Source organism: Leptopilina boulardi, unplaced genomic scaffold (assembly GCF_019393585.1).
Source record: "Leptopilina boulardi isolate dan_hultmark-lab unplaced genomic scaffold, ZJU_Lbou_2.1 LbouV2_110, whole genome shotgun sequence".
Lineage (NCBI taxonomy): Eukaryota > Metazoa > Arthropoda > Insecta > Hymenoptera > Figitidae > Leptopilina > Leptopilina boulardi.
Genome location: NW_026137653.1, coordinates 785,085 through 803,250, shown reverse-complemented (window position 1 = coordinate 803,250; position 18,166 = coordinate 785,085). Strand labels below are relative to the sequence as shown.

The window sequence follows — 18,166 nt, the reverse complement described above, 5'->3', positions numbered from 1 at the left end:
TTTTTCTATTGACAATTAGTTTTAATTTGATTCTAAATTTTTTTAACTAGTACAACAAATAAATTATTTCCGAATCATTTAGAATTTTATTCTTTTAGAAAATCATGTATAATTTAATTCCAAATTAATCCGTTTTGAACCCACTTTATTTCAGAATTAAGACAAATTATAAATTAGTAAAATTCAGTTTTGAAAAAGGCCAAAAAAACTTTTTGATAGAATCAACTAAACTTTTGGTTCACTATGACAAATCAGTTTTATCCGAATCTAAATTTTTTTTTCACTAAATTAAAAACAAAATTATTTTGCGAATAATTCCGAATTTGAATTGCTTAGAAAATCCTTTATAATTTTATTGCAAATTAATCCGTTTCGTACCCATTCGAAATAAACTTAAAAAAAAGTAAAATTTACTTTTGGTTCACTATATGACCAATCAGTTTTTATTCGAATCTAAATTTTTTTTCACTAAATTAATAATAAAATTATTTTTGAAATTCCGAATTTTAAATCCTTAACAATTTTTATATCGAATTAATCCGTTTCGTATCCATTCGGAACGTTGTAAAAAGAATTATTTACTTTCGGATCTAAACAAAACTATTGATAGAATCCAAGCAAATTTTTATTCAACATAAATAAATTAATTTCCCTATAAATGCATTTTTATGATTAATTCACTAATTTGCTTATCTGAAATGGATTTTTTCTACGTACACTATTTCAGATTATGCGATGACGTAAATATGTTACAAATACCGATGAAGGTTGCGGGTACTGACTCTGAATGACTTGTATAAAAGATATTGCAATGATCCTTAACCACATCCGGAAAGTGCAAAAGAAGTGCTATATGTCAAATTCTTTTACACAATCATCAACAGCATCATCATCATCATCATCATCATCATCATCAAAATTAAGGAATTTCAAAGCGGTGACTCGTATATGAAGATTATATTTCGTGAATATGCGATTCACATGAGAATGGACCACCACGTAAACATATGTATATGACAGTGACCAGGATAGGATATCGAAGGACAGGAGGCGCCCAATCGTATATACATATAGTGGGGATACTCATCGTCGAAGGATGGTATAAGAGAAGCCGGAATGTGGAGGCGTCGCCAGTCACCCTGACTTTCTTTTAAGCTTCATATAAGTGTACTTTTTAAGAGGACACATATATAAAAACAGGTGAGTAACGAAGTCAACCTTCCTCAAGGTATATAGTTCGGTTATAGGACGTCGTGCAAAACTCCCCTTCGAGATTCATATTTATGCATTACGGATTGAGCATCACATCTTGAAAATCAAGCGAGGTTCGCATTTCAATATTTTTTTTTTATTTTTTTAAAGTGAATTCATCGTGATAAAAAAAAAAGAAAAAAAAAATTTTTGTGATTGGTGATGTATTCATAGTGACACACACACACTCGCCAGTGAAGCACGTTTTGACCTTTCTTCATTAATATGTTTTTCTACCCTCGAAACATAAAAGTGCAAATATTTGTTCAAAAAAAATTCTTCTTTTCATTAAATTCTTACTCACTAATTTATTAATTTATGTATTAGTTTATTTATTCATTAATTTATTTATTCAGTTACCTATTAATTTGTTTATTTATTAATTTATTTATTAATTTATTTGTTAATTAATTAATTAATTAATTAATTTGCTTATTAATTTATTTATTTATTTATTAATTCATTCATTCATCCATTTCTTCATTAATTTATTTATTAATTAATTCATTTATTTATTCATTAATTTATTTATTAAATTACTTATTAATTTGTTTATTTATTTATTAATTAATTTATTTATTTGTTAATTTATTTATTAATTTGTTTATTTATTTAATAATTTATTTATTAATTTATTTATTAATTTATTTATTAATTTATTTATTAATTTATTTATTTATTTGTTAATTTATTTATTAACTAATTCATTTATTTATTAATTTATTTATTTATCGACTTATTTATTAATTAATTCATTCATTTATTTATTCACTTGTTTATTAATTAATTTATTTATTTATTAATTTGTTTATTTATTTATTTACATCTTCTATTACTTCAAAAAAAATTTATTTTCATTTCGAATTTAAATTTCAATTGAAAAATACAAAATTTCATTTTTCTTTAAATTATTTGCAAACACTGGATAATGTATTCTAAATTCATTTAATTTTCCTTCTAATTATATTTTTAAAAATTTGCACTACAAAAAAGTTATTTTCTTTTTTTGCAAATATGTTGCATGACTTTTTATTAAAAAAAAAAAAAAAAAAAAATAGAAAAATTATTTGAAAACTGTATTCTAATTCAGTTAATTTTCCTTTTAATTAAAATTAAAAAAACAAAAATTGCACTAGGAAAATTTTTGCTTTTTTTTTGCAAAGTTTTATTAGTTTTATTTTCATTTTGGATTTAATTTTATTTTGTAATTGAAAAATACAAATAAATTTACTATTAAAATTTAAAATTTACTTTAAATTATTAAGAAACATAAATAAATTTTTTTAAAATGCAATTAATTTTCCTTTTAATTATATTTTTCAAAAAAAAAAAAATTGCACTTTTTTTGCAAAAATGTTTACATAAAATGTAAACATGACTTTTTATTTCTTAAAAAATGTTATTGTTGAAAAATTTCATTCATCTATGATAGATGAATGCAATGACATTCTATTACATTCAAGATCGAGGCCTTTACAAAGTTGAAGGCTCGCTCTATACTCATTTACGGTCATTTGCACAAGTTTTATATACATATAAATAGAATAAATACTTTACATTGTTCTTTGATTTTTAAATTAAAAAAATCAAATATTTATTTTCAATCAAGTTCAAAAAAAACTCGATAATAATTATTTTTAAATAAATTATTCTTTTTTATTTAATTTTTTTATTATTATAATTTGCAATTTTTTTTTTTTAAATCATCGTTTAAATTAGCCGTTAGAACAAAAAAAAAAACTTATTTTTTTATGTTTATTAAAATTCATCATAAATTTTTAATGAAGCATAATACAGTCATTAGAGAGGAAATAATTCCTGTCCAATGGTTATTACATCATATTCCTTCTTTTTGAAAATATCATATCTTTTTTGAAAAAAAAAATTATTATGCTTTTCTCTAATGGTTTCTTTATATCATCTTATTCTTAAAAATTCTTTACATAAGAATATGACGAAAAGAATTTTTTATATAATCAAAAAGGACTTTGATTTTTTGTATTTATAAATTTGAATTTCTATCTTGAAATATTTGTGAATTTAAAAAAAAAATTTTTATTTTTTTTTTTGTAGGTCCTTGAAATGAAACGAAGTGCATCACTACTGCTGATTGCAGTAGCGTTGGTCTATAAGGCCAATGCACTACCCTATTCGGGTAATCATCAAGACAATGGTTATCACTATAAGGAAGGTAATTTAGAGCAACATAGTGAACAAATTCCCCATGTGGAATCAATTGATTATTCGAAGGACGTTAATGATGTTCATCATTTTGAAAATGAAGAATTAAATAATCCCGAAGATGATGGCTATTATTATGATAAAAAGGAGTCTGATAATCCTTTTTTCAATAAAAATCAAGAAACTGAATGTACCACTACATCTTGTATTGCTAGCACTACATTTGGTCTCAAAAAAGGAAATGCCAATATGCAAGCTAAAGATCAACGAAATACAATCAACAATCAGGGAAATCCATTTTTTAATCAAGCTACTGCATCCGTTGGAATAGTAAGCTATTTGAATTTTAAAATTTATTTTTTAATTTTAATTTAATATTTTATTATAGAAAATATAGAATATAAAAATTCTGTTATAAAAATATTTTTATTCTTCAGAATTCTCATGTAACGAAGACGCCAACCTATCAAGTACCTAAACCTACTCGACCAGTTTCTGTAAATATTGAGAAAAACAATCCATTCCTAAAACCAGGATCTGGATCCGTTGTGTTGACACCATTATTGATACAAACTGATCAAACTGAACAGATCTCACAATTTCCAGATCAATTAACCAATGGACCAAATTCTCACGAGATTCAAAATTCTCCAGATCAATTCACTCAACAATTCGATACCAATATTGGCCTCACTGTCAGTTGTAAACGACAAAATAAAATTTGTGTTCCCAAAAATCTTTGCATAAATGGCTACACTACTCAACAAGAAGAATTTAATAATCAGGTGAGTCAAAAAAAAAAATTTTAATTTTAACTCGAAAAAATCTCAATATAGATAAAATTTGTTTTTTTCCCCAAAAAAATTTCCAGCATAAATAACTAAAAGTTATTTAAAATTAATTACTCATTTTAAATGATATATCGTTTTTTATAGTATTACTAAAAACTAAAATAATTCATTGTATAATAATTTTGTTTATTCATCGCAATTAATTATATTCAGATGCTTATATTTATTTTTTGATCAATAGAAGACTGCTTAGTTTAGAAAATAAATGAAACCGGAATCATTATATTAATGATAAATTTCAAGATTTCATTTCAAGATGAAATAGAAATTAATCTTTGAACCGCTAAAATGACTTTATGAATGTTTATATTAAAAAAAAAAAAATTCTTAGACAAATCGGTTATTACGATAGGTCGGAAATTGTTTGTCCATAAAATGAATCATATTCAATTAACATTTTCAAAATAAAAATAAAATTTCTTTCTATTTTTATAAGTTTTATTATTATAATTTTTACAATTTTTATAATTATAATTTTTACATTTATAATTATAATTTTTTACATTTTTTAAATTTACCAAAAAATCAGATGTGAAATTTAAATTCAATGTAAGAGACAAAATTTATAAACAATTGTTGGAAAAAAAAACTCCCGGATCTTCTATGCATACATCATTATAATATATTAAGCCCATGTTAGGATACTAAATTCATCAAGTATAAAAATTGTCGAAAAAGCTTATAAAAGATTCACAAGTCATTGGAATTCCCCAAGAATCAGGATCTTTAAACTACGGTACTTTTTATCGCGGAATGCCACTATAATAAGAAAATTCAAAGTCACAGTCATTTTTAAATTAAACAGATCTATAATTTCTTTTATATAATCGTAAATAGTTATTACGATTGTATAGTTAATTTTTTAAAATTTTATTTATATATAATAAAAATATAAAAATTATTTTAAATATTTAAAATTTTCCATTTATTAATATTTGTTAATAAATAAAAAATTTGATATATTAAATATACAAATATATTTTCATATTAAAAAATATATACATATGTTATCAAAGAGTAAGTATATTATATAAAAAAAAAAAAAACAATTTATGTAAAGATCATTGAGAGTGTATATGCAAGCTATAATTAGAGTGCATAAAATTTATATAAGGACTCTTATTGCCATAAATTAAAAAAAAAAAATCCAAATTCGTTTTATTTGTGATTATTTATCATAGAAAATCAGTGTTACGTTATAAAATTTTTTAAATTCCGATATTTTAATTTTATTTATTTAATAGTTAAAATTTTAAATAATTTGTTTTTATAAAAATTGAAAAAACTCCTCTCTTATTTTTAAATAAAAAAATTTTTTTTTTTTAATCTTTGACCATATAAGAGTATGGATAAATTTATTTGCTGCAAAGAAACCGTTTTCTGGGTGTAGCAACTGAAAATTTCATCACTTAAAAAAAAAAAATAAATAAACGGTGACTTCATGAAATAAACAAGCAATTCTATTTTGTGTGTAACCTAATATAAAATTGGATGGCCCTTTCAATTTGGTCATATCCGAAAAGTTAAGAGAAAGAAAATGCGTTTAATTAAGAAATTTTAATCGCAGTAAAATCTTGAATGTTACCAATTAAAGATTTAATGACGTACATTCAATTTGATGGTAATTTAACATAAATTAACATACAATTCATATATAGCTTTAGCTTGAAATTTCTATTTCGTTATTACCATCAACTAAATCATAATATTCACATCACTCTAAAAAGAAGTAAAAAAAAAAAAAAAAAATTATTCACAATTTTATTATATACAATTTGCTCTAGAAAAATTCTATTTTTTTCTTCTGATTAAAATAAAATGTGCAATGTGATTGATTTTTTTTAAATTCTTTTAGAAATATAAACAGAAAAATGTATTATTATTATGCACTATGTCTCATCCTTAAAAGTATTCAGAGTAGGTGTATGAATGGAAGTAATTCGTGAGTCAATTCAAAAAATTAGCCTTGAGCTCAAAAACTTGTTCAAAGGCATCCTGTAGGAGTAAGAGAAAAAAAAAAAAGAATGATCACATATAATCGAAATCTTTACATTGAAATTCAAAATATTCCCATTTATTTATTCCAAAATTTTTGCATTAGGTTTTTTTTTTGACTATTTTTCTCTTAAAAAAATAATTTTAATTTTGATTTTATTCTTTTAAATTATTAGTAAAATTTTTGTTTTAAATTAAAAATTTTTAGAATTCTTGATTTAATTGAAGACAAATTTAAATAAATGATGTGACAATTTTTTTTTTTTTTCAATTTTCTTATTAGTGTTAATTAATGCGTCAATAATTGATAATATTTTAACTAAATACTTAAATAATTTTCAAATTAAAAAAAAATAATTTTACATCTTTAATTAATATTTTAAAACACAAATGAAAAAAAAATTTCCTTTTTCAAGTTATTTTTAGATTACAAAGTTATACAATATAAAAATATTAAATGACTCATCTCTTGAATAAGGAATATTTGTGTAATTCCCTTTAAATGATTTCCGTATAATCGTTTCATTGCTTTCGTAATAAGAATCCAATATTTCGGAAGAAAGACTTATGATCGGAAATATTTTATACTCTTGGCGCCTGGACCTTTAGAAAAAAAAAAAAACAAAAAAAAATGTAACTTATTCTTTTTTTTTTTTTTGAAGTGAAAGTTCACACCGTTAAAATAAATTGAATTTCAAGGTGGATATTTGAACGTCGTTATAAAAGAAGAATTTCAGAATTTTTTTTTTTTTTTTTTTTTTTAATTTGATTATAATAACAGTTTGCCAATTTGTTTAGTTGGTGACATGCCGAATAGAAAAAATAAATTCTTATGTTAATCAGACATTCTTTCTTATTGATGATTCGAAAAAAAAAAACGAGTCCTATTACTATCATCGAGCTCATTCGAATCTCTAATGATGCTACTGAATTTAATTATGCAATACGATTTTTATTTATTACTTGTTTGCAAATCGAAAAACATTTATAAAAATTAATTTTTTACATATAATTATTTCGCCAAAAAAATCTTTTTCTACTTTACTTATCTAAATCCTATATATTTTTTTTAATTTAAAAAAAATTTTTTTTTTTCCTATATTTTAAAACGAAATTAAAAAATAAGTCTAGTGCAAAAATATGAACGATAAAAAATGTGGCATCTGTTTCATAACAATTTATATACGATATTCAGAGATCAATTCAACAAAACTTGATTTCCAACTTTCTTTACTTTCGTTTTCGTTTGAAGGTCTATACTCGTCCCACTTTTTTTTTTTTTTTTAATTTTTTTACACTAAAAATCTTGTTTACCGATCCTTTGATGATTTTTTTTTTTTAGAAATTATTAATAAAATAAGATTGTGATTATTAAGAATTATTAACAAATAGATGAATCTTCAATGATTAAATTTTTGATTTCTCAACGTCCTTATTAAATTTGGTAAAGTGCCTATGATGGTACTCATTGTGTAAATGACAATAGTCCGCATTAAGTATTAGGACATTAAAATGTGATTGCAAAATAAGCGTGGGAGTGGAACGGCTCAGAATCTATAGGAAATCATTTACCAAAGCTAGATCTCTCAAACTCCATTGACATAATTAAACGGTTTTCTTTCTTCATTCAAAAAATAAATTAAAAAAAAAATTGCATAGTTCGCAAATTTTTTTTATATTAAATATTAATTAATATAATTAAAATAATAGTGAAAAAAAAATTAATTATTATCATATTAATTTCCTGCTTTTTATTTGCTATTAGTGATTTTTTTTATAATAAAAAAGAAAAATTTTTAATTTGTATTTTTAACAATTGTTTATATAATAAAATGCACTTTTTTTTTTAGTAAATAAATAAAGACAGGTTTTTTTTAATACTCTTTCACGATGGTGTCTTGCGAATAAATTACTTTTGCTTGAGATCAATTTTTTTGCTGGAAGCGATGAGTGAAAGAGTCTGCGTCAATGAAATTAAAACAAACCTTGCGTAATCGTATATAAAAAGCAATAATTGAAGAAGTTTCTTCATTCTTATTATCATTCGATTTGATAGTATAGTAGTTTTATCAAAAGAGATAATCACATCTATAGAATAGAAAAAAAAAATGATTTGAATTTCTTTTAATTTTCTTTAATGACGCATTTATTTTTATAATTATCTAAAAGAGAATGTTGACTGAACAAAAAAAAAAAAAAAAAAAAATTGACTTTAAAATGATATATACAAAAATTTTTTTCATTCATAAACATTATTGCAATTATACCATTTACGAAGAGTGCAACGAGAGATTGGATTGGTTTAATAAAATGGTAAATGGGCTGCTGGAGAAAGTGGAATGTGTTTACAGAGTGACCAAAGATTGTAATTTAAATGCGATCCCATGTCCCAATCGACTCTTTTTTAAAATTAAAGTCCTTGATTCAAGACTTCCAAAAATGACATTCACCCTTTTCATAGTGTGTATTATATTGCAATAATTATTGAAAAATAATTATTTAATAACAAAAATTTGAAATTAATTTCATTCACAAAAAATTATATTAAAAAAAAAGCTTTGAAACTGAACTGAAATCGAGATCCGCAATTTTGTAACATTTCTCATAAATGTTTCGAGATCTTAATATAATTTTGCCAAAGTGAAAATTAACAGGACCCAGGGTCAGGGATCATTCAAACGGTCATTTCTTTTTTTTTTTTTTTTTTTATTATACATACATCATCAGGCAAAGTGTGTGATAGATCGGCGAAAGTGATGTTATGTCATGTATTAACCGATCATCCAATCAGGAAGAATCTCCCTCATATTGGATCTTTTAGCATCCACATTCAGTCTAAGTAACACATATATATATATATAATGCATATATTATAAAACGTACGCAACCGTGATTCCTTCGTAAAACGCTCATTAATGGTATAATACTTGTTCTTTTTTTCGACTTATTTTTTTTCCAAATCACCAAAAGTTACAATATCAATAGTAGGACCCAAGGAGTAAAAAAAAATGCATACAAACAACTTTCTATGCGTAGGGCTATATGTAAATGCAATCGCGAACGATCGTAACGATTTCGAGATGGGAAGTGAATCAAACGGTTGGCGCAACATGATGTCGAAGGAAAACATTTAGCAATCATTTTTTTTTTTTTTTTTATTTTAATTCTATTTTGCTAAAAATTTTTTTTTATTGAAATTGTATTATATATATATATTTTTTTTCAAGTCTTTTACTATTTTTCTTCTATCGCATTTATACCTTCCAACATCAATCTGCCCCTTTGTCCTTGACTAAAATTTAACGTCAAACAGGATTTCAGGTATCGTGAATTTCAGGTTTCCTATATAGAAAAAAAAAGTTACTTTAACTCATTGAACGTTTTAGAATCATCAAAAAAGTCCTTATCGATTTTAAATATATTAAAAAAAAAAAAAAAAAATATTACACAATTTTTAAAAATATGAATTTAATTATTTATTTATATCTAAGTTCATATCAAATTTAAATAATCCTTGAAATTTTATTTTTTAGTTAAAAAAAAAAATTTACTTAAATGTAATTGACCCTGAAGTACTTTGATTTTTGAAAAATTGCATAATTTATACACTATTTCAAGAATTTCAACCTTTTTTTTTTTTTTTTTATTTTATTTTAATATTTAAATTTTACATCATCTAATCAAAATGACTAAATTCACAAATTTAAATTTCAAAGATTTATTGATGTTACATCTGCTTTAAAAAATCCTATTCTATTATATTTTTCCATTTCAACGATTTTTATTTCCATAAACATGTTATTTCCCAATAAAGTTAAAATATTTTAATATTAAATATAATATTTGATTCCTTATTTTTTTTTCTATATTAAAAATTATAATTATCAAATATCAAAGATAGTTTGAAAAAAAAAAATAATTTTTAAAATTGAAATATAAAAATATATTTATAAAGCACATTTGGAATATTTCTAAAAAGAATTTAAAACATTTTTTTTTTTTTTTACATTCTCTACTGATTATTAGTTATGAGTAATTGCGACCTTCAAGAAAAACTCTTCGTCATTGCAATTTCACATTAATTAATGTGTAGGTATATATAAACATTAACTTCTTTAGGTTCATTAACTTAACAATTTATACCCTAAGTAAGCTATTCTTTGTCGTACAAAGAATAATTCATTTCCCTTATTTATAATCTTTAAATTTTATTTAAAATGAAAGAAAGATGTCATAATATTGCATTTAAAATGCATATATGAATTAAACTTAATTAACACAAATGTACACTCAAATTGAAACATAACATAAAAAACTTTATTTACCATAATAAAAGCTATTAATTTATTCACGATAAATTCATTCTTCACAAAGAAGAATAATTTTATTTTTTTTTATATTTACAGAAACAAGATTGTGACTTGAACCATGAAGTTTGTTGTAATTTGAAAATTCAAGAGAATGAAATTAAAACTAGCCGACCAATACCCGTGAAAGGTAATAAAAAAAAAATTATTTAATTAAAATTTATCATTATCTTTTAAAAATTATATCTGTTTTTGGGATTAATTTAATGGGTTGTCTTTTAAGCAACTCTTTGTGTGATGGTCCAAAATAGTTATTTAGGAACAGTGAAAGTTTTGCTGAAAGAATTCCATTGGTCTTACGTCAGACATTTATATATGGCAAGGGCAACATAAGAATTCGAGGGTCCTTAACCCTTGCGGATCAAAAATACTTTCGCAGAACGAGAATTACAAATAAAACGATGATCGTTTCACAAGATAAAATACAAAAAAAAAATCAAATATTCATTGTTGCCTTAAAGTTATAGTCATATTACAAAAAACACGTTTTATTATTTTTAATATTAATATATACTGTTTTATTCATTTTTTTTTGTGCAATCGTTTATTAAAAAAATGTGTCATAAAAAATCTTATTTACCAAATCAAGAATCAAACCGCAGCAAAAAACAAAGAACAAGTTATTTTATTTTCTAAACATGAAAAAGAGAGTTTTCTTAATCACCCAATATGGAATTAAATATTTATCTCTTATAAATGTGAAAGCATTGAAATCTTTCTACAATTTTTAAATTCAATTCATTTCAACAGATAACAAAGACAATTCCAATAAAGGTGGATTATTTGACTTACATGAATTGAACACAATAGGACAAATTACACCTGAGGCTAATGGATATTTGCCACCAATTGGAGGTGCACCTTCCGATCAAGTACCAGCCTTTTCTCATCCCCCCGAGGATCCGGAGCATGAAGGTCAATTAATTATTATTATTAATTAAAAAAATAGGATTTTTCTAATTTTTTCAAAATTAAAATTATTTAATTTTTAAATTTTAGGTGAAGCCAATGATCCATCACCAGTGGAAATTCGTCCCACATTCCCCCCAGCTCCTGAAATTCCACCACAAGTTGGATGTGCCGCTGCTTTACTTTGTGTTGAAGAACAATTTTGTACCATGGATGCAGTTATAAGCCCAGAGCCTGTGACGTTGACCAGCGATCAACTATTGAGAAGAGCGCCAATGAGCGTAAGTCTAATGACCTACTTATCAAGAATTATTTAACAAAATAAAAATAAATCTCGCGCATTATTTCTGAATATTTAATAGAAATATCAAATGAGTCATCTTGTCATAAATGAAGAAACATAACATTTTACCATTTGAAGATCTAGAAGTTCTAACAAATAATCGATTAAATAATACCTACATATTCAACGGATAGTATTTTACGTAATGTCTCCCACAATAATGAATCATCTTCTCGCATATTAATTTTCAATTTCCCCCATGTGAAAATTCCAACGTGGGAGCCTAATTAGCATATAGTTTTCTACTAGGAAATTAAAAAAAAAAAACAAATCAATCAACAAAATTTCGACAGTTATTTTAATTTTACTACTTTACTGTTTCAGAGTTGCAGGAACCCTGACAGTGGCATCATTGGAAAATGTTGTCGTGACCCAAATTACGTTGATCCATGGCCAACGGGCAATTTACCCGCCAATTATACTGGTGGTTTTGATGAAATGGGCTTCCCAACATTTTTGAATATCGCAAAAACAAAACCAAAAGGAAGCCGACCTCAAGAATCGAAAAAAAGTCAACAAACAATACGACCACAACCACCAATTAAAACACAGCCCATTCGCCCCGAAGCACCATTCGCCCCTGTAACAATTCGACCCCAACAACCAATTCGTCCTCAACAACCAATTAAAACCCAACCAATTCATCCTCAAGGTTCATTTATCACCGAAACAATTCCACCTCAAGAAACACCTCAACAACCAACTAAAACACAAATAGTACAAAGTCCATTTGTTCCCGAACCAATTCGCCCTCAACAACCAATCAAAACACAACCAATTCATCCTCAAGCTCCCTTCATCCCTCAACAACCAATTATAACCCAAACAATTGATCATCAAGTTCCATTGGTCACTGAAACAATTCGTCCTCAACAGCCAATAAAAACAGAAACAATCCATCCTGTTCAACCACTCATTACAGAATCCGTTCGTCCTCAGACAATTGTTGAACTTTCACCTCCAAAATCAACAATTTTAGATCAAACAATTCATTCGCAATTACCAATTGAACAGCAAACAACAATCATAGAAAAAGAACAACCTCCACAAATTCTTGAACTTCAACCTCCATTTCACTCTGAACAACCCACAAACAATGAAAATGTTATCCAACCTTTAGAACCATTAAAAACTGAACATCTACAACAGCCAATTAAAACTCCTTCACCTGTCAAAGGTCATCGACCTGTCGAACCAACACCTCCTTCGAAAATTTTTAATTTCCCCAATCAACCTATTAACAATGGTATACCACCAAGACCCACTTTTATCAACAATATTCCAAGTGTAAGCCTACCAAATATTCCAATTTCCAATCCTTTTATCCAAAATCACCCATCAAAACATACATTTGAAACTCAATCAACTCACGAAAAGCCAATTATAATAAAACCTCACACTCCAGGTGCTCAATGTGGTTTGAAAAATCAAGTAAGAAAAATTTCACATTTTTATTTCTAATTATTGTGTTCAGATCAGATAAAAATTAATTCTGCACAAGAACATAATTTAGCTAGTCAAAAAAATTAATTTCTACTTTCATAAAACTTTCTCGTCTTTTTTTTTTTTTTGTTTTCTCCATACATTAACATCGCTCTGATTTCATTTTTAACCAGATTCAACGTCCAAGCAGTTTGAGTGACGTGGACGTTGCCTTTGGCGAAATTCCATGGCAAGCAATGATTCTCTCTGGACGTGATCGCAAATTACTATGCTCCGGGGCAATAGTGTCACCAACTGTCGTTTTAACTGCTGCTCATTGCGTCGATGGGTAAATTTTCCTTTTTTCACATTCAACAATTTATTTATAACAATCATTATTAAAAATTTTTTTCACCTTCTAGATTCAAATCATCAGATATTTCAATTAAAGCCGGTGAATGGAAATTAGGCTACGATTTAAAACACGAAGAACCATTGGATTTTGAAATTGTACAAGTTGCCACAATTTTAAATCATCCTGAATATTCTTCAGGCAAAGCAAGTTACGATACTGCTCTTTTATTCTTAGAACATCCCATATCGCTTAATCAACATGTTGATACAATTTGTCTCGGTGAAAAACCCACAATTGCACCCGAGAGAAAATGCATTGCCACTGGATGGGGTAAAATTGTTCTCCAAGGTAATTATTTCAAAAATTAATTTTTAAAAAGGTCTTTGAGACTTATTTGAAAATTTATTTTCAGTAAATGTTGCTGGATCTTTAATGCACAGTGTGGATGTTGATCTTTTAAGTCAAAACGAATGTAGACAGAGATTAGAGGGAGCCGAAGCACAATTGGATATTGATGATTCTCTTGTTTGTGGAAAAGCACATCATGTTAGTAACAATATGTGTCAAGTGGATGTTGGTGGACCTTTAGCTTGCGATCGTGGAGATGGATACTATGAACTTTCTGGTATTTACAGTCAAGACACTGGTTGCCTTCCTACCAATCAGGTAAATGTATCTTCACTCTATATAAATTCGGAGATTTTAGCAGATTTTAAATAGATTTTTAAAGAGATTTAAGAGATTAATTTAAAACACAAATCTACTTTCAGGTTGCAACGTTTGCATTGATTGACACACAATGGGTGAAGGACATGATGCAATCACCACCTTTGGAAAAAATTGAACACACATTTTCCGAATTCCCAACAGCTACATATCCAAAACCGATAAATCCACTGGTACCTGCTCCCGAACCTTTTGTCCCACAAGTTGAACCACTTCGTCCTTTGCAAAACATTCCTCAAACCTTCCAGCCAGTTAGACAACCAGTACAACCAATTCGACCCATTGTACCACAATACGGTAAACCTTTTGCCAAATATGGTCCACCAATTGTTCAATCTCAACCTCAACCTCAACCAATTCGTCGTCCAGTAACTCCAGTGGCTCCAATTGCTGTCGTCACCAATAAACCAGTGGTTCCAATTGCAGTTTTCAATAAACCATCAATTGCTCCAATTACCCATAAACCAATCGCACAAATATCAGGACCACAAAGTGAATTTTTACCACCAATTAATCAATTGCCATCAGGTTTTCAACACACTCACAGTCAAGATGAAGTTTGTGATTGTAGAAAGAGTAACTTACCATCAGCATTAAACCAATATCTACCTCCTGCCTTTTAAAAAAAAAAAAATAATAAAAGGGCCGACTGAATCCTTTTCAATTATGGATTTATATATATAATCCTTCAGACAAAAAGGAAAGGACTGGACATTTACTGAAACCAGTTTATAATCGTTCCTCGAGCTTCTCCTTTGCTATAGCAATATACTAAAATGTCATTAAAATAACAATTTTTACCAAATCTTTATGTCAATGATGCTTGATAATATTTTTTTTTTTTAGAAATTATTTCGAAGATTAGAAATCATATATGTATCTTAGTGGGGGAAAAAACAAGATCTCGACTGACCACATTCCTCAATACAAACTAAAATTACAGTGAATATTAACTGTTATCTGTAATTAAAAATTCCATTGGGGAATGTAAAATGCAAGTTTAATTAATGAAAACGTGTCTTACATTAAAAAAAAAATTTAATTGGGTATATAGAACTAAAAATTATTATAGAAGAAAAATTTCACGTTGAAAAAATTCTAATGGCACACATTTTGGGGAATGGTAAAAAAAATTATTCGAATTTTGCCAATATTAAAAAAAATTTGAAATTTAAAAACAATTTCAATTTAATTATTAAAAGTATTTTAAGGACAAATAATTATTTTTTTTTCTTGAAATAAATACACGGAGAAAAATGAATAGAATCTAAATTGTAAGTGGTACACTTACAATTCATAGATTATAATAATGGAACGATCCCTTTTTTTTCTCGCAGTAATATATATAGTTTTATTAATATACTGTACACTGTTACAAACTGAAATATTTAAACATGGTTCAATAATTATAAAATATTGTACTTTTTTTTTATTTGATAATTATTATATTATCATCAGCGTACAAAAAAAAAATATATAATTGACTTTAACAGTGTACAATATTTTAAATAATAGTTAATCAAAAAAGTACTAAAAACGAACGTTTCCAGTGCCTCTTTGTACTCCAAAGTTTATTTCAAATGTATATATATAAGGACAGTCGAATAATGTAAATGTAATATGAATTTAAGAAAAAATTTAATCTAGTTGAAGTAAAATACCCTTTTATATGAATTAAAATCTGTATTGTTATTGCTTAAATATAAAAAAATAAGTAACTGTGATACAAAATATGTATTTTTGTTTTCTCTTCAATTTCTTATATATAATTTCCAATAAGAAAATGAAAAAAAAAAAAAAAGTAAAGGAAATAATCAATTTCAATAATAATTAATTAAAATAATTTATTTATTCATACTTTTTCAAATGATACGTAATCGAAGTTTAAAACAAAATGATTAATTAGAATTTTTAATATAAAAAGTTATTAAAATTACCCATTTACGGACACATAATTTTTTTTTTATATAAATAAAATCGTAAAAAAAAATTTATTTTCTAATAATCATTACTTATAATTATAATCATTTTTTTTATAACTGAGATACTAATTGAACTAAAAATTGATTGGAATTGAGAAAATTTTTTTTTTTTAATAAAATCTTATAGAAACTTTGATAATTTCTAACAAAAAAGAGTCTATTGTATATATAAACAATTATTATTGAGCAATGTTCATATTTGTTTTCTTATCAAAATAATAATTATTATTATTATAAATCTGTCAGACATGAGCAATTGAGCATCGAGTACCTGTACAGCACATACTATTTTTTAATAGTTAATTACTTTTTTTTAATTAAACGCAAAGTTCTTACATAAGTTTTGTGAAAAATCATAGAAATTAAATTCTCTCGACACCTGTCGTTTATGATTTATTATTTTTATCTTTATACTATTTTATCAATATTCCCAAAAAAAAAAAAAAAATGTTGACGTTGCAATCTAATATAAAAATAAAATAAGATGATTTTTATTATTTTTTGCAATTGTATAATAGAGATCTAAATAATTAAACATGTAACGATAGAATTTTAATTTTTTTTTTCTATTTCCACAGCCATAAAGTCAAATTGTAATTTAATTTTTGAATTGCATATGTAATTTGTTCGCAATGAAAAAGAAAGTACAGACACTTTCTGTACATATGTATTTAATATGCTTTAAAAGTTACCAAAAACCAACTTAAAATTCTTAAAAATTAATCTATTTTAGAATCAGAAAAAATTGTTGTATTTAGAGAAATATTTTTTTCTTTGAGAAAACTTTGTTATAAAATAATCATGACGTATAATTATAGAAAAATTTCCGCAGATTTCATAACTGCACACATAAACCTGGAGAACAAGAAATTATATAGGTTTTTTAATGCATATTTTCTAGAAAATTTTATTTCACATACGGCCTATATTAAAATTCATTTTTCTGTATAATTTCTAATCTGTAGAAATAACTATATCTTTTTACTAAATAGAGAAAAAAAAAAAAAAATGAAAAAACTTTGCCTAAATTAATTTTTAATAATCGACAAAAATATTTGTTTGCCAATAAAAATAGTCTTAATAACTAAGACAAGAAATCTTTTAAAGATTGATGCATGTATAATTAATGCAAAAAAAAAAAAAACACAATTGAACAATAATTAATATACAGTCTCGGGGGAGAGAGAAAGAGTTTTTTTTGTTCCCTTTTATCAAAGGAATGATAATAAGACTGATAATTATTATTATAATAATAATTATTTACACTTTAACAATAATCACATGTCTTCCAATGCTCTACCATCTTCGACATCATCAGTCAGAAGAACATATGATTCTTGTTTGACCATTAAAAGTCTATGTTGACCATTGATTAAAAATGATGAACCCCTTCTTATTGTTCTCTTGCCTAATTCAATGGCCTCATGTGTTAATACAACATTATTATAGGCCTTAACAAAAACTGTTATTAAAGTTACTATTCCGACTAGAATAACACCATAAGCAATGCAGGGAACTGCCGCATCGACAAATGTTGTTGAGAGGTAGACCCATCGCCTTATTCCTGGTGGCAATTCCTCAATTCCTTCCTCCACCCACATTATTGGAAAAACAATATCCGGAAATTTTGAAACTGCTCTAATGTTTGGCTGATGCTCTACTTTTAGATTCAGCTGCAATCGAACTTTTCCCTCCAATGGTACACCCAATTTCTGCAAAGAAAAAAAGAAAAGAATTAGCTGTGAAGAAAATTACCCAAAAATATATCAAAAATCAATACTTAC

At 25.6% G+C, this 18,166-nt stretch overlaps 2 protein-coding genes across 4 annotated transcripts in view; one reads left to right on the top strand and one right to left on the bottom strand.

Moving 5' to 3' along the window:
* Positions 1-1,073: 1,073 nt before the first annotated feature.
* On the top strand, positions 1,074-17,531 carry LOC127277707 (uncharacterized). Of its 2 annotated transcripts, none has more exons than XM_051299017.1 (11): positions 1,074-1,200; positions 3,325-3,762; positions 3,870-4,217; positions 10,685-10,775; positions 11,396-11,560; positions 11,645-11,835; positions 12,222-13,328; positions 13,514-13,668; positions 13,742-14,022; positions 14,087-14,340; positions 14,445-17,531. In XM_051299017.1, the coding sequence occupies exons 2-11, from the start codon at positions 3,334-3,336 to the stop codon at positions 15,021-15,023; spliced, it is 3,600 nt and encodes a 1,199-aa protein (XP_051154974.1). In that variant the 5' UTR covers positions 1,074-1,200; positions 3,325-3,333; the 3' UTR covers positions 15,024-17,531. The 2 variants fall into 2 exon arrangements, with proteins under 2 accessions (XP_051154974.1, XP_051154980.1); XM_051299023.1 differs by having other exon boundaries at positions 1,200-1,325.
* The window catches only part of LOC127277718 (scavenger receptor class B member 1), a 33,410-nt gene continuing 31,786 nt past the window's right edge, over positions 16,543-18,166 (bottom strand). For both annotated transcript variants that reach the window (XM_051299031.1, XM_051299036.1), the window contains exon 10: positions 16,543-18,094. In XM_051299031.1, coding sequence (XP_051154988.1) covers positions 17,660-18,094 — 435 coding nt within the window. In that variant the 3' untranslated portion in view covers positions 16,543-17,659. The remainder of the gene's footprint in view (positions 18,095-18,166) is intronic.

Coding starts and splice junctions, on each gene's coding strand:
- LOC127277707 (XM_051299017.1), top strand. CDS start 3,334: ATGAAACGAAGTGCATCACTACTGCTGATTGCAGTAGCGTTGGTCTAT. Junction 3,763..3,869: donor CTACTGCATCCGTTGGAATA/GTAAGCTATTTG, acceptor TTTATTCTTCAG/AATTCTCATGTAACGAAGAC. Junction 11,561..11,644: donor CGAGGATCCGGAGCATGAAG/GTCAATTAATTA, acceptor TTTAAATTTTAG/GTGAAGCCAATGATCCATCA.